The sequence below is a fragment of the Moschus berezovskii genome, chromosome 2 (genome assembly GCF_049115385.1).
Source record: "Moschus berezovskii isolate FMDL1 chromosome 2, NW_MosBer_1.0, whole genome shotgun sequence".
Taxonomy (NCBI): Eukaryota; Metazoa; Chordata; class Mammalia; order Artiodactyla; family Moschidae; genus Moschus; species Moschus berezovskii.
Window position 1 is genome coordinate 117,392,039 of NC_142461.1, and position 15,625 is coordinate 117,407,663.

Consider the following 15,625-nt stretch of genomic DNA (forward strand, 5'->3'; position numbering starts at 1 on the left):
GTTTTAATTTGAGGTATTAACTAGTTATGTTCGACAACAGAGTTTAACTTAGTGATTTCTTGATTGTGACTTCTATTTAAAAGTTTCACGCTTGCTTCAAAACTTAAGTGTTAGCTAACTTTTACCTAGGTGATAAATCTTGCCTTTATTCCTCCAATCAAGAAATTTCTACTCAAATTAGGAAGTATAAAAATGAACACATTTTACAATAATGATATTTGATATAGTTTGGATGGTGGAAAAAAACATGAAATTAACGAAGTAAATATTACATTTATTGTGAATACTGAATTCTCCAAAGTTTTCTGAAATAATAAAGCACTGTTGGTGTTCATAGTGGTGACCAGGGCTACAGTATAATTAAGGAAATAGCAATATGACTAACATGAGTTTGAGCAAACTCTGGAATATAGTGAAGGACATGGAAGCCTGTTTTGCAGTCCATGGAGTCACAAACAGTTGGACATGACTTAGCCACTGAACAACAATCTTATTAAAAGTTGTTAATATTGTTATGCTGCTGCTAAGTCACTTTAGTTGTGTACGACTCTGTGCGACCCCATAGACAGCAGCCCACCAGGCTCCGCAGTCCCTGGGATTCTCCCGGCAAGAATGCTGGAGTGGGTTGTCATTTCCTTCTCCAATGCATGAAGGTGAAAAGTGAAAGTGAAGTCGCTCAGTTGTGTCCGACTCTTCACAACCCCATGGACTGCAGCCTACCAGGCTCCTCCATCCACGGGATTTTCCAGGCAAGAGTACTGGAGTGGGGTGCCATCGCCTTCTCCAGCATAATATTGTTATAACTTGGGTCAAAACAGAAAACTGGCTCAAACTGAAGTCCAGTACCTTGAGAATAATACCATATATTTATATACTACTTGATAGTTTTGAAACATTTTCACTTCTTAAAAAGGCATAATAAGCCAAATTACAAAAGAAAATATTGATAAATTTATCCTATTAAAATTAATATATTTTAAAATGCCTGCAAAAGTTCTAATTTGATGTATGTAACAATCCAGAGCAGGAGGACCAGCAAGTATTATTATCTCTATTCCATGGGTAAGACAACTGAGGCTAACAAAGAATGTTATTTTTAATACCATGTAACTGTTAAGAAACCAAGTCATTCAGAAGAATGATTTTGTTTAAGAATAGATCCACCTAAACTTTGTTAATGTTTTAATATGAATACTCAAACATTTAAATCATAGTTAATATTCAGAGAAATCTGATAAATAACTATTTTTACAGTACATAAATTTGGATCTATAATGTTTCACTTTAAAGAAAAAAAATTCAAGTTTTTTTTGAAAAATTATGATATGAAAATAGTTCCTAAAGAAGAATTTATCAGGTAATATATACTAGGATATGTTAAATAATATAAGTACATATTTGAAGTCTCTGTGATATGGTAAAATTAAAATCATATTTAATTTCATTTGAAATGGTTAAAAGTAAGTTTTGCAAGATAATTTATCTGTTCTAAAGCTAACATGTCAATATTCAAAGCCCAACACAGAGTTTTAAAAAACGTATGTCTCACATATGAAAAAGTGTTAAGTTATTAAAATTTACATTAGGTGAAATGCTATGCCTGGAGCTAAAAAAGCTAGAAAGCTCTTTCCTAAGCATTTAAACAAGACATTGATACTGGTGACATCTTTAAAGATGTAAGATGAGAGCAAGTCTCATCATCAGGCATGATTAATTTTTAAGTAGGAATGGACAGCTCAGAGGACTGACCAATAATAACAACTATAATTCATTAAATTCATAATGAATTTAAATTCATCAGTTTAATTCATAAATTCATCAATTTTTCTCATTGATGCTCATCAATTGGTAATTTAGAAGATTTTACTCGAGAATATTCACAACATTAAAAACAACAACAAAAAAGGAAGAAAAAACAGAAGGAAGGAAATAGACTTAGTGCTGCCCAATATTGAAAATCTTACCAAAGACTGAATAGGAAGGAGCCTTAAAACCTTTATACCACATAGGGTTCCTAAGAAATAAATCTGAGGCACACTGGCAGGGCAGTATGAAATGATTTCTACTGCCACTGGCCATATTGTACCTGTTCTGTGGATAATTAGTCCTTCAGTTCCAAAGCTGTCAATCTGGCACCTTTCACGAGCACTATATTCACTTTAAATAAAATAAACAAAACAAAACAAAATTTATAATTCAAAGAACAAAAGAATTTAAAAACAAAAACTGCAAATTGAACCAACTCTATAGTTGTGACATGAACCAAAAAATAAGAAAAGTGAAGTCCCAGCAATATTTTACAGCTTAAGATTCTGTTGAACTCTATATCACAACTTTATAAAGTTTAAACCAGATAGTTTAGGTACCTTTGTACTATGCAAGTAAACACTTACATTTAAAAATTTCTTTACTGTATCAGTATTCAAAGTTATGTTACTTCATCTTGGTATTCAAATCGGTTTATTAAACTACACTTTACTACAGATTCCATACACACCCAATATTTTGTCCTAAAATGTCTGAATGGCTAACTAGGAAAAAATAAGGAAAATGTGTGTTCATAATTATTAAAAATAAATAAAACATTTACATATATGCACCATACCTGCAGTTGACCATTTAATGAACTCAAGTCTTCTGCTTTCTTCTCTAAAGACTGAACCCAGACTTTTCTTTTTTGTCGGCATCTTGAAGCTGCTGCTCTATTTCTTTCCAGAAACTTCCTCCTTTTTTCATCGGGATCTTCATTCGCTGCTCTTCTTCGACGACCAGTTGTATTTTGGGTCTGTGGAGTTGTGTGAGCTGGAGAAGCCTATAATAGACACAAATGAAAGCTTTTTATATTTGTACCCAGTGATTAAAATTAATATAATACGCAGTAAAGGATTGCAAAGGTGAAAGTCACTCAGTTGTGCCAACTCTTTGTGACCCCATGAACTATACATTCCATGGAATTCTCCAGGCCAAAATACTAGAATGGGTAGCCTTTCACTTCTCCAGCGGATCTTCCTAACTGAGCAATTGAATCGGGCTCTCCTGCATTGCAGCTGGATTCTTTATCAACTGAGCTATTGGGGAAGCTCCTTGCAAAGGTGACAGGTACTAATTTTATTTTCTAAGTCTCATTGTATACATCAATATTCTGAAGCAATGTGTAAATCACCCTGTTGTTTAACAAATTCCTTGAAATAAATAAGCATTGCTAAACCAAGATTCTCACGGACTGTCACAGTGAATGTATTCTTTGTTGTTGTTCAGTTGCTAAGTTGTGTCTGATTCTTTGAGACCCCATGGACTGCAACATGCCAGGCCTCTCTGTCTTTCACTATCTCCTGGAGTTTGCTCAAATTCATGTCTATTGAGGCAGTGATAACATCCAACCATCTCATCTTCAATCACCCCCTTCTCCTACTGCCTTCAATCTTTCCCAGTATCAAGGTCTTTTCCAATGAGTCGGCTATTTGCATCAGGTGGCCAAAGTACTGGAGCTACAGCATCAATATTCATACAATGAATATTCAGAGGTGATTTCCTTTAGGATTGTATTCTATTCTTTAACGTTTGTATAAATAATATTTTCATGTTTATAGAGAGAATACAAAGAAATGAAAAAATGCAGTACAAATGATGATGTAGAGATCTTTTATTTTTCCAAGTGAACTTTTAAGCAAACATTATGTTATTATTCAATCCTTTGGTAATTATTAAGGTACTAATAAAAAATAACTTTTTATTTAAATTCACTACGGGAATCCATGGTTTCTATGCTATTTTTGCAATAAAAAATAGCATTAAACTGTAAATGTTTTTTAAAAATTGGTTTCTCTAAAATTAAGGAGTTGAAAGTACATACACATTTTAGTGTATTCAGCATTTCTTCAGTTTCTGAAATTTGGGGTCAGTCTTTTTCTAAGGGTCAGGTTTATATAATTATTAATGATGCTCATTTTCCTGGTAGGTAGAATCCCAGAGTCTAGATTTTCATTTTAATTGTTCTGCCTGCCCTGCAAAATCAGCCAGACAGAAATCTTCAGTCATTAGTGATACTGTCCAGTGTTTAGGATTATAGAATATCTTGTCTCTCACAAATCCCAAAATTGTGCCACCGAACACCTGAATACAGGAGACAGGATATAAACCCTTAGAAACAGTGCAAAAGAAAGCACTTTGTGGCCACAGACACAAGATCCAAAGTAGCAGCCTGGAAACAAATTTCTTGCCTCTACTTGAATGATATTTTAAAATGACGTAAACAAAAATGTCTACATTCTCTTCATCTATACCATAGGCAGAAATCTTTAAGTTCTGCAGGTAATTAACCTGAATTATATATATATCTACTTCTATCAAGGATTTGAGGCTACTTAGAAGCATATATTCTTCCTTCTCTCCCTTTTTCTATTGATTCATTCATTCTACTTAACTGAAAAATACACAGGAACTACTTTAGTGATATAGCAGTGATAGAGCAGATAAAAGTCCTGCTCTCCTGGATCTTCATTCCCATACAATAAAGTATAAAAATATAAATAAAAATGAGATCCAGGTAAACTATAGTTAGTACAAGAAAATAAATTACATTCATTTATTTTCTTTTAAACAAACTTTTAAGTATGTAAAAGCCATACTGAACTTGCTAGCCATAGATAAACAGCCATGAGCTGCATTAGGCTCATAAGCCAGTTGGCTAACCATGAATTAAGACATAAGAACACACTCACTTTTCCTCTCTTTTGGCCCCTAGGTAAAGTTGCTTGGTGGATGACAACCACAACTATTTCACTTCATCTTAAGTTTCACAAAGGTAAAATACCGTTATCTAAACACCTATGCTTAGGAGGTAGTATAAAACTTGCTGTTCAGCTGTGTTTAATTGGAAAATTTTACTTTTAAATGCTAATATTCTTTAAGTAGAGAAGAAAAAGGGCTAAATAGAGCTCTGAAACATTTAACAGAAATACAGTAATGCTTTATTGCAGACATATAGAAATAGCAATCATCTAATGGCCAGACACAAATTAGAGTGAAACAGGCCTCTAGTATAAACAGCTGCCATTAAATCTATCTGCTACTTTGTTGACATTTCACAAGTCTTAATTCAAGAACAGTCTTATATCAGTAATATGGTTCATATATAAATTACTTGTTGAATACAACCAATAGTAAAAAAGTTTTCTTTAAATACTATTGATGGATACTGTGCCGTTTTAAATCAACATACAGATACTCTGAGAAACATTTGCAGAGTGCCTTCAGCAGTAACAACTGCTTATTTATTTTTTGTATGTTCAACTTTTATGTTGAACTACCTTTTCTTAAGGCTTTTTAAATACACTTTTGGAATAAAAATTTGACCAGAAAAGTCTTTTCAAATTATATAGTCATTGAAGTCACACTATGTAGTTTTTCTTTTTTTAAGGAAAACTGAGTGATGAATGATAAAAACAACACACATACCGGAGTTTCTGTGGTGGATGTGGCTGGCTGTTGTAATGACTGTGGTCGAGATTCCTCTGATTGAGTCCTAACCAAACCACTACTGTGACCTTTGACAGTATCGCCGTTGGTAACTGGAGGATGTTGCTGGGTCAAAGCAGCTTTTAATCTCTGAAACGCAAATACCAATTTTAAAACAAATGCTCCCTGCTTTCTACCCAAATCTAACTCCCAACACACTTTGGTTAACCAAATGAAACATTTGTTAATGAATACACAGGCTTTAAACTTAGTTTTGATTTATTATATTCCACTGAATTCCTAAATATCAGTAAGACAGATAAAAGGACCTTTGGGAAGCTTTCCTGAGTCTTTTTTGGCAACTTTTCCTCTCTTCTTTCTTTGGAAATAGCATAAAGGGGTAGATAATAGAGAACAGCTTTAGACAAAGTCCCCTACATGATTCTAATACAATTGTTTTCATTTACTTCAGCTAAGAATAATTTAGAAAATTTGTAATTTATTTTCATCTGTGCATATCTTAATATCTACAACTGATCAAGATACCTTAGAAATAGAGGTATACATGAAAAGACCACCAATATTTCTGCTTAAGCAAGTGTTAGTAGACATTTTCTACTGCTAGTCATTCTAGATTCCGGGTATGATTTTAAAAACAAGGTCAGTAGTGTAAAAAATGTTTTGTTGAGGTATAAGTTACATACAGTAAAACAAAGTATTTTCAGCATATATTTCTATGAGTTTTAAAAAGCACATACAGTTGTGCAACCACCTCCTACAATCAGGACACAGAACAGTCCTATCACCCACCAAAACTTCCTCATGCTTCTTTCTTGTCACTCTCTCCTCCCACCACAGTTCAGTCACTCAGTCGTGTCCACCTCTTTACGATCCCATGGACTGCAGCACGCCAGGCTTCCCTGTCCATCACCAACTCCCAGAGCTTGCTCAAACTCATGTCCAACGAGTGGGTGACCATCCAACCATCTCGTCCTCTGTCATCCCCTTCTCCTACCTTCAACCTTTCCCAGCATCAGGGTCTTTTCCAATGAGTCAGTTCTTTGCATCAGGTAGCTGAAGTATTAGAGCTTCAGCATCAGTCCTTCCAATGAATATTCAGAACTGATTTCCTTTAAGATGGACAGGTTTGATCTCCCTGCAGTCCAAGGGACTCTCAAGGGTCTTCTCCACCACCACAGCTCAAAAGCACCAATTCTTCAGCGCTCAGCTTTCTTTATGGTCCAATTCTCACATCCAAACATGACTACCTCCCACCACAGTCCCTGAAAATCCCATCCGCTTTTTGATTCTCAAAGTTTTGCCTTTTCCGAATATCATATAAATGGAATCATACAGTGTCTATAATAAGCCTTTTGAATCTGGCTTCTCTCCTTTCGCATAATGCACCTGAGATCCATTCCTGCTGCTGTGTTATCAGTAGTTTTTAAATCAGTTTCAAATAAACAGTATGTTGACTTTACAGATTCAGTTCAGTTCAGTCACTCAGTCGTGTCTGACTCTTTGTAACCCCATGAACCGCAGTACGCCAGGCCTCCCTGTCCATCACCAACTCCCGGAGTCCACCCAAACCCATGTCCATTGAGTCAATGATGCCATCCAACCATCTCATCCTCTGTCATCCCCTTCTCCTCATGCCCTCAATCCTTCCCAGCATCAGGGTCTCTTCCAATGAGTCAGCTCTTCGCATCAGGTGGCCAAAGTATTGGAGTTTCAGCTTCAACATCAGTCCTTCCAATGAACACCCAGGACTGATCTGCTTTAGGATGGACTGGTTGGATCTCCTTGCAGTCCAAGGGACTATCAAGAGTCTTCTCCAGCACCACAGTTCAAAAGCATCAATTCTTCGGCACTCAGCTTTCTTCACAGTCCAACTCTCACATCCATACATGACTACTGGAAAAACCACAGCCTTGACTAGACGGACCTTGGTTGGCAAAGTAATGTCTCTGCTTTTTAATATGCTGTCTAGGTTGGTCATAACTTTCCCTCCAAGGAGTAAGTTTCTTTTAATTTCATGGCTGCAGTCACCATCTGCAGTGATTTTGGAGCCAAGAAAAACAATGTCTGACAGTGTTTCCACTGTTTCCCCATCTATTTCCCATGAAGTGATGGGATCAGATGCCATGATCTTTGTTTTCTGAATGTTGAGCTTTAAGCCAACTTTTTCACTCTCCTCTTTCACTTTCATCAAAAGGCTCTTTAGTTCTTCACTGTCTGCCGTTAAGGGTGGTGTCATCCGCGTATCTGAGGTTATTTGTATCTCTTCTGGCAGTCTTGATTCCAGCTTGTGCTTCTACCAGCCCAGTGTTTCTCATGATGTACTCCGCATATAAGTTAAATAAGCAGGGTGACAATATACAGCCTTGACGTACTCCTTTTCCTATTTGGAACCAGCCTGTTGTCCCATGACCAGTTCTAACTGTTGCTTCCTGACCTGCATACAGGTTTCTCAAGAGGCAGGTCAGGTGGTCTGGTGTGCCCATCTCTTTCAGAATGTTCCACAGTTTCTTGTGATCCACACAGTCAAAGGCTTTGACATAGTCAATAAAGCAGAAATAGATGTTTTTCTGGAACTCTCTTGCTTTCTCCATGATCCAGCGGATGTTGGCAATTTGATCTCTGGTTCCTCTACCTTTTCTAAAACCAGCTTGAACATCTGGAAGTTCACGGTTCATGTATTGCTGAAGCCTGGCTTGGAGAATTTTAAGCATTACTTTACTAGCGTGTGAAATGAGTGCAACTGTGCGGTAGTTTTGAGTATTCTTTGGCATTGCCTTTCTTTCGGATTGGAATGAAAACTGACCTTTTCCAGTCCTGTGGCCACTGCTGAGTCTTCCAAATTTGCTGGCATATTGAGTTCAGCACTTTCACAGCGTCATCTTTCAGGATTTGAAACAGCTCAACTGGAATTCCATCACCTCCACTAGCTTTGTTCGTAGTGATGCTTCCTAAGGCCCACTTGACTTCACATTCCAAGATGTCTGGCTCTAGGTGAGTGATCACACCATCGTGATTATCTGGGTCATGAAGATCTTTTTTGTACAGTTCTCTGTGTATTCTTGCCACTTCTTCTTAATATCTTCTGCTTCTGTTAGGTCCATACCATTTCTGTCCTTTATTGAGCCCATCTTTGCATGAAACGTTCCCTTGGTATCTCTTAATTTCTTGAAGAGATCTCTAGTCTTTCCCATTCTATTGTTTTCCTCTATTTCTTTGCACTGATCACTGAGGAAGGCTTTCTCATTTCTCCTTGCTAATTCTTTGGAACTCTGCATTCAAATGGGTATATCTTTCCTTTTCTCCTTTGCTTTTCGCTTCCCATCTTTTCACAGCTGTTTGTTCTAACTGTAGCTTCCTGACCTGCATACAGGTTTCTCTCAAGAGGCAGGTCAGGTGGTCTGGTGTGCCCATCTCTTTCAGAATGTTCCACAGTTTCCTGTGATCCACACAGTCCTCAGACAGTCATTTTGCTTTTTTGCATTTCTTTTCCATGGGGATGGTCTTGATTCCTGTCTCCTGTACAATGTCACGAGCCTCCATCCATAGTTCATCAGGCACTCTATCAGATCCAGTCCCTTAAGTTTGTTTCTCACTTCCACTGTATAGTCATAAGGGATTTGATTTAGGTCATACCTGAAGGGTGTTGTGGTTTTCTCCACTTTCTTCAATTTCAGTCTGAATTTGGCAGATTAGGACACTAGAGATCATTTGCCCAAGGTCACACAGCCATTAAGCTAATTAAGATCCTAGATTTAAATCTGGACCTCCTTATTTTCAAAGTGCAGTTTTTCCATGGCATCATGTTATGTATATTATCCTACTTCCCCCACCAAAAAAAGAAGGGAAAAAAAAAATTGAAAAATCAGGAAAGATAATCTAAGGCTGGATGGCTTGATGATTCAAAAGACAACTACAAGGGAATCCCCTGGTGGTCCAGTGGTTAGGACTTCGCTCTGTCCCTGTCATAGGCCCAAGCTCAAACCCTAGTTAGGGGCCTAAGATCCTGCAAGTCAAGTGGCGCGAAAGACAACCACAAAGGATTCAGAATGCCAAGTCTGAGACTGTAACCATAAAGCCATATCACCCCAGATTAGGTATGTTTTTCCTGTCTTTTCTGACTGAGTACTTCTTTATGAACTGCAAACAGCAGTTCATAAAGTCCTAGTTTCTCCACTGGTTAGCATACATAAGATATACATATGTTTTTACACATATGGACAGGGAGGCCTGGTGTGCTGTGATTCATGGGGTCACAAAGGCTGAGCTCACACGACTAAGCGACTGAACTGAACTGAACTGAAAGTCCTAGTTTCTTCACTGGTTAGCATACATAAGATATACTGTATATATATTAGCATACAAAATGTGTACAGCTGAGAAGATACTTTACTGTTTAGAAATTAACTCTGTCTCAAACTATCTGAACAAACTATCTGAAAAATTGGCAACAATGACAACTTCCTTGTAGGGCTGAGGTAAAGATTAAATATGTAAAACTTACCTGAGTTATATAAAGATTTCTTATGTTTTTATCAGCTTCCTTACCTTTTTCAAAAATATCTATTGAGCCCTCTATTTTCATAGTTCAGGTGTTAGGGTATGGACACCAAAGAATCAGCAGAGTTCCTTTACTTTTGTATTTTCAAAATATACTTAGGGAAAAAAGTACTCAGAGATCATTTTAAGTACAGGTTTATTAGCTCAGTCTGAAGCTAAATATTTAAAATTTTTAAATATTTTTATTTATTTATTTGACTGTGCCAGGTCTTAGTTGCAGCATGCAAACTCTTAGTTGTGGCATGTGGGATCTGACCAGGGATCAAATTTGGGTCCCTGGCATTGGGAGCACAGAGTCTTAGCTACTGGACCACCATGAACTCCTCCAGATGTATTTTATTTTGGAAAATATATTCTCAAGACCACATGGTACACTGCATCTTTCAGAATCCAGGTTAAGATTCCCAGTTCCATTTTTTCTTCCTTCTCTTATAAACAAGCAGAAATAACCACATTAGTAGCTAAGATCCAGGAAATTGGGACACTCATAACTGATGGGATGATGTGGAAGTGGATGGATTAAAACTAATTAGGTAGGTGACCAAAGCAGTACTTGGCTGTAATCAGGAAGGAATACTTAAGCTAAATGGTCAAAGAAGTGAAAGCAAAAAGAGAGGAATTTGAAAGTGTGGGTCATATAAACAGGAGGAGGAGGATCTGGGGAGGTGGTCAGTGTGCATAATTACATCTTTTGAAAGCCAGTCTATAATAGCGTTAGGTTAGGGCTTTCATTTCTGAATATAAAATGTATAAAAATATAAGTATTGGTTGAGATGTGAAGTTTGGTAAATTATGTGTTGGTAAAACATTTTTAAGTCCTTAGAAAACATAGAATTGAAGAGCATTTAAAGTTTTATAGTAAAGAGCTTAGCTCTTAGAATTAATGAAATACAGTAACTGCACATAGGGGAGTCTGAAGTACATAAACATCACTCTCTTGAATAATCTTTAGTAGGGCAAGTTACTACCTTATAGAGCACTTAAAAGCAGCATCAGTATTCATTCATTATCCTCTCTTGACTGCCCTAGGGTATACAGTACTCATCCAGTGAGGAAGCTCTAATGTTTGCTCCATGCTGTTACATTGATTAAAATGGGTCTAATGTGGAAGTGTGCCACTGGATACAAAATGCAAGAAAAAGATTTGCAAGGGTTAATTAACACTGCTCTGAACTACAGATTTTTTTTAAACTGTAATTTTTTTTTAAACAAACGTTTAAAAACAAACGTATGCTAAAAAAATTACAGTGGGTTAGGAGAAGAAAGTTGTCTAAATGGTGATTCATATACATTTTACAGCTAATGTAAGGATATCTATAATCCACCCACATATATGTTGACACATTTTAAAGAAGCGTAATTTGGTCCCCTCAAATTAATGAAAACATCTATAAATATGATAGATGTTTATTTTACAACAGAATTTTGGAGCTGATCAATCAGTCCAATTACCATCTTTAAGGACCCAAGAATGAAGTTACTTCCCAGGATCACAGAGCAAGTTAGAAGCAGATCTAGGACCAGAAATTCTGTCTGTTGACTCCTGGTTCACTGAACAAACATATTTTAAACAAAAGTTTTTCCAAACTAGAGCTTTTCTCTTACATTAAGTATTCTACGTATATTTCAGTAACCATTAAGAGTACCAGACAGTGGTCTGTCCATTACTGGATCAAAATTTCTATCAATAGAGAAATCTAATGTAAGTAAATGAAGATTAAGTACTTGGAGAATTTATATAAGATTTAACAGGTCTATATTTTCTGACATGTACAGTAAAAGCTAGGCATAATTTTAATTTTAAACAAAAGTAAAGAAAATGAAAACCTTTATTACTATGTTTCTAAGCAGACTACTGCTTTAATGTTAGAGTTAAATTTTAGAGTTGTAAAATCCAGGTACTACATTGAAAACTTTTTGTCTTAAAGACTGTGTCAACTGAAGAGTGAATATAGGAAATAAAAAAAAAAGAGTGAATATAGTCTTGTTGTGCTGACCAATCTGAGATCCATCTTAAGAGGTAATCTGCTAAAAATAATTTGTTATTCAAATTCTATGTTATATGTTGTACCCATGAAAGCAAATTTTTATCACATCTGTCAGTACCTGGTAGGAATAAACTACTCGATCATAGTTCAAAGAAAAAACACAATGTTCTCTAGAAACAATTTATGAAAAAGTCAGATCCATATTTCATAAGCACCACAAAAGCTCATCAGAGTAATAACCCTCCTTCTCCTGGGTGTTATCCTACCATCTGCTGCTCTATTACTTATCTTTATTTTGCAACTAATTAACAGCATAATCTTCTAAATTCAGCAAGTTAATTATCATTATTGTGGTCTTTGCAGCATCATCAGTCCTTGTGAAATCTTGCTCCCCACCCCCAGAGAACATATGAAAATGAAGTAGGTTGGGAGAGAGTCTGTTTCTTTGGAGTGGGCTCATTTGGTGTTTGCTGATTAGCGTGGCATGCAGAGGGAGGTCAGAAGAATTCTGCTGAACATGAGGCTCCATGCAGGGCCCAACTAAGTTAATGTAGGTTTCTGAACATTTGCCAAGATGCCCTCTGTCAGCTCTCAGTAGAAACCCCCTGCAGAAAACCTACCAGCGACCCACTGCGTGCAAAGATATCTCTCAGTTTGTCACACAAGTCTTAAAGGAATGATTCTGGGGAATACAACTTAAATACTTAACTAAATCTTCTTAAAATGAAACTCCTGGATGGTTACCATTTGCCCATTCAGATGAGTTATGTTTTGATTACAAATATTACACAGGAAATTTGTTTTTTTAGAAGAGTAACACAGGTAGCAAATATCTGTGGTTTAATGTGCTTAATGACAAACAAAACCTCTAAACTATATCTACATTTGGTGAGAGCCAGTGAAATTTTGTAGAAAACAGAAGATCCCAGGAATTTTCCTAGAATATTAAAAAATACTAGGTAATCTTTTATTTATGGACCCCCCCATACATTTTTACTTAAACTATGTTTTTGCTTTTCCAAAGACTTAAAGTTCTTAAAAAAAAAAAACAAGCACAACTTGTCCTAAAAGAATTTCTTCAGCAAAAATAGAAGGATCTTCTTTAAATATCTGTAACAACCACAATGCATATAAATCTTCTAGTAAGCACTGGGCACATGAAAATCAGGCCACCGCAAAAGCATCCTTGGCTGTCTTAGTTAGGATAGACATAAGTTTCTCTTCAGCTATAGTATACTACTTATTGTTCTGTGTTCCAATGCTGCCATTTCTCAAACATTATTTTTTAACCACATTTTAGTAGAGTTACTATTGCTGTACTATTTAACATTAACAGACTGTGACCACAAAAGTCAAATAAATCCTTAGCAGAGATGCAGAATCAAACAGGGAGGATGTTTAAATATTTTCAAAGAGTTGAAAACAACAAAGCAAAATCCAACGGAAGCAGTGAAAGAAGAAATTATAATGTTTGCAGGGGGGCTTCAGACTGGTAAAAAGTCAGAAAAATTATTTAACATGTAACATGAATCTAGGGGATGTGACCTGGGGACCATTCATTTGGAGAGAGTGGAATTAAGAGTTCTATCACTGACAGAGAAAAGAATCCAATCTCATGATCATTTATCTGATCATTAAGAAACCTCTGTGCACTAGGATATGAACCTAGTCACAACTTTCTCCCATTAGAATTATACAATTATTTATTTAGTAAATCTTTTTAGCCCCCTGATACTTAATAAAATAAGAAATCAATGACAATGACATTTTAATACAAGTTTAGAAACTACCACCTGACGTGCCTCTTGAGAAACCTGTATGCAGGTCAGGAAGCAACAGTTAGAACTGGTCATGGAACAACAGACTGGTTCCAAATAGGAAAAGGAGTACGTCAAGGCTGTATATTGTCACCCTGCTTATTTAACTTCTATGCAGAGTACATCATGAGGAACGCTGGGCTGGAAGAAGCACAAGCTGGAATCAAGATTGCCGGGAGAAATATCAATAACCTCAGATATGCAGATGACACCACCCTTACGGAAGAAAGTGAAGAGGAACTCAAAAGCCTCTTGATGAAAGTGAAAGAGGAGAGTGAAAAGTTTGGCTTGAAGCTTAACATTCAGAAAACGAAGATCATGGCATCTGGTCCCATCACTTCATGGGAAACAGATGGGGAAACAGTGGAAACAGTGTCAGACCTTATTTTTTTGGGCTCCAAAATCACTGCAGATGCTGACTGCAGCCATGAAATTAAAAGACGCTTACTCCTTGGAAGGAAAGTTATGACCAACCTAGATAGCATATTAAAAAGCAGAGATGTTACTTTGCCACAAAGGTCTGTCTACTCAAGGCTATGGTTTTTCCCGTGGTCATGTATGGATATGAGAGTTGGACTGTGAAGAAAGCCGATCACCGAAGAATTGATGCTTTTGAACTGTGGTTCTGGAGAAGACTCTTGAGAGTCCCTTGGACTGCAAGGAGAACCAACCAGTCCATTCTAAAGGAGATCAGTCCTGGGTGTTCATTGGAAGGACTGATGCTAAAGCTGAAGCTCCAATACTTTGGCCACCTCATGCGATGAGTTGACTCACTAGAAAAGAGTCTGATGCTGGGAGGGACTGGGGGTGGGAGGAGACGGGGACGACAGAGGATGAGATGGCTGGATGGTATCACCGACTCGATGGACATGAGTTTGAGTGCACTCCGGGAGTTGGTGATGGACAGGGAGGCCTGGCGTGCTGTGATTCATGGGGTCGCAAAGAGTCGGACACGACTGAGCGACTGAACTGAGAAACAATCATACCAAACCATTCAAAGTTCTACCAACAGGAGAATGGATAAAGAAATTGTGGTATACTCACAGCACAGAAAACTACTCAGCAATAAAAAGAAACTACAATACATGCAACAACATGGATAAGCTTCACAGACATATACTTAGCTGAACGCAAGAGTATATATTGATTTTATTTACATTGCTGGTAATAAATATTGACAGCTGGGGGAGATGGACTGAGGGAAGGGACATAAAGAAACGTGGGTAGATATTAATGTTCTATACCTTAATAGAGGTGAGTTACATGAATGCACTTTTTAAATCGGTCCATTTCAATCTGTGTAGATTTTACATTTAAGAAACGCTTATTAAAAAATAATTCAGTGAGGGTAGGAAGTGGTCTGAGGAAGAATGACAATTATATTGGTAATAATTGAAGCTGGGTGATGAGTACATGGGGATTCATTATAGAATCTTATTTACTGTGTATATAATACTTAAAATCTTCCATAACAAAAAGCTTAAAAAAAAAGAAGGGGAGGCTAATTTCTGAATCTTTTTATTTAATTAAAAAATAGGACAATCTTATTTACTATCCCAATTAAAACAGGTAATCACCTAAATATGCTATTTTATATGTTAGCAATATTCTACTAAGAAATTTAATTGGACTGTTAAATTTAAGTGAGGCAATTTGTGACTCCCCATGCAATTTGGGGGGCCTTCAAACTAAAACTGTGTTTCATATATAAATATGTGAAATATAACTTTGGTACTTTTCAGTGTACAAGCATACAAAGTATTTTTATTCTTACTAATTAAATTT

At 36.6% G+C, this 15,625-nt stretch overlaps 1 protein-coding gene across 2 annotated transcripts in view; it reads right to left on the reverse strand.

Annotated features, from left to right (window-relative positions):
* ATF2 (activating transcription factor 2) overlaps positions 1 to 15,625 on the reverse strand; it is an 85,703-nt gene that overhangs the window by 15,009 nt on the left and 55,069 nt on the right. For both annotated transcript variants that reach the window (XM_055396903.2, XM_055396902.2), the window contains exons 11-12: positions 5,458 to 5,607; positions 2,606 to 2,812 (exon numbers count right to left, since the gene is read on the reverse strand). In XM_055396903.2, the coding sequence (XP_055252878.1) occupies positions 2,606 to 2,812; positions 5,458 to 5,607 (357 nt within the window). The remainder of the gene's footprint in view (positions 1 to 2,605; positions 2,813 to 5,457; positions 5,608 to 15,625) is intronic.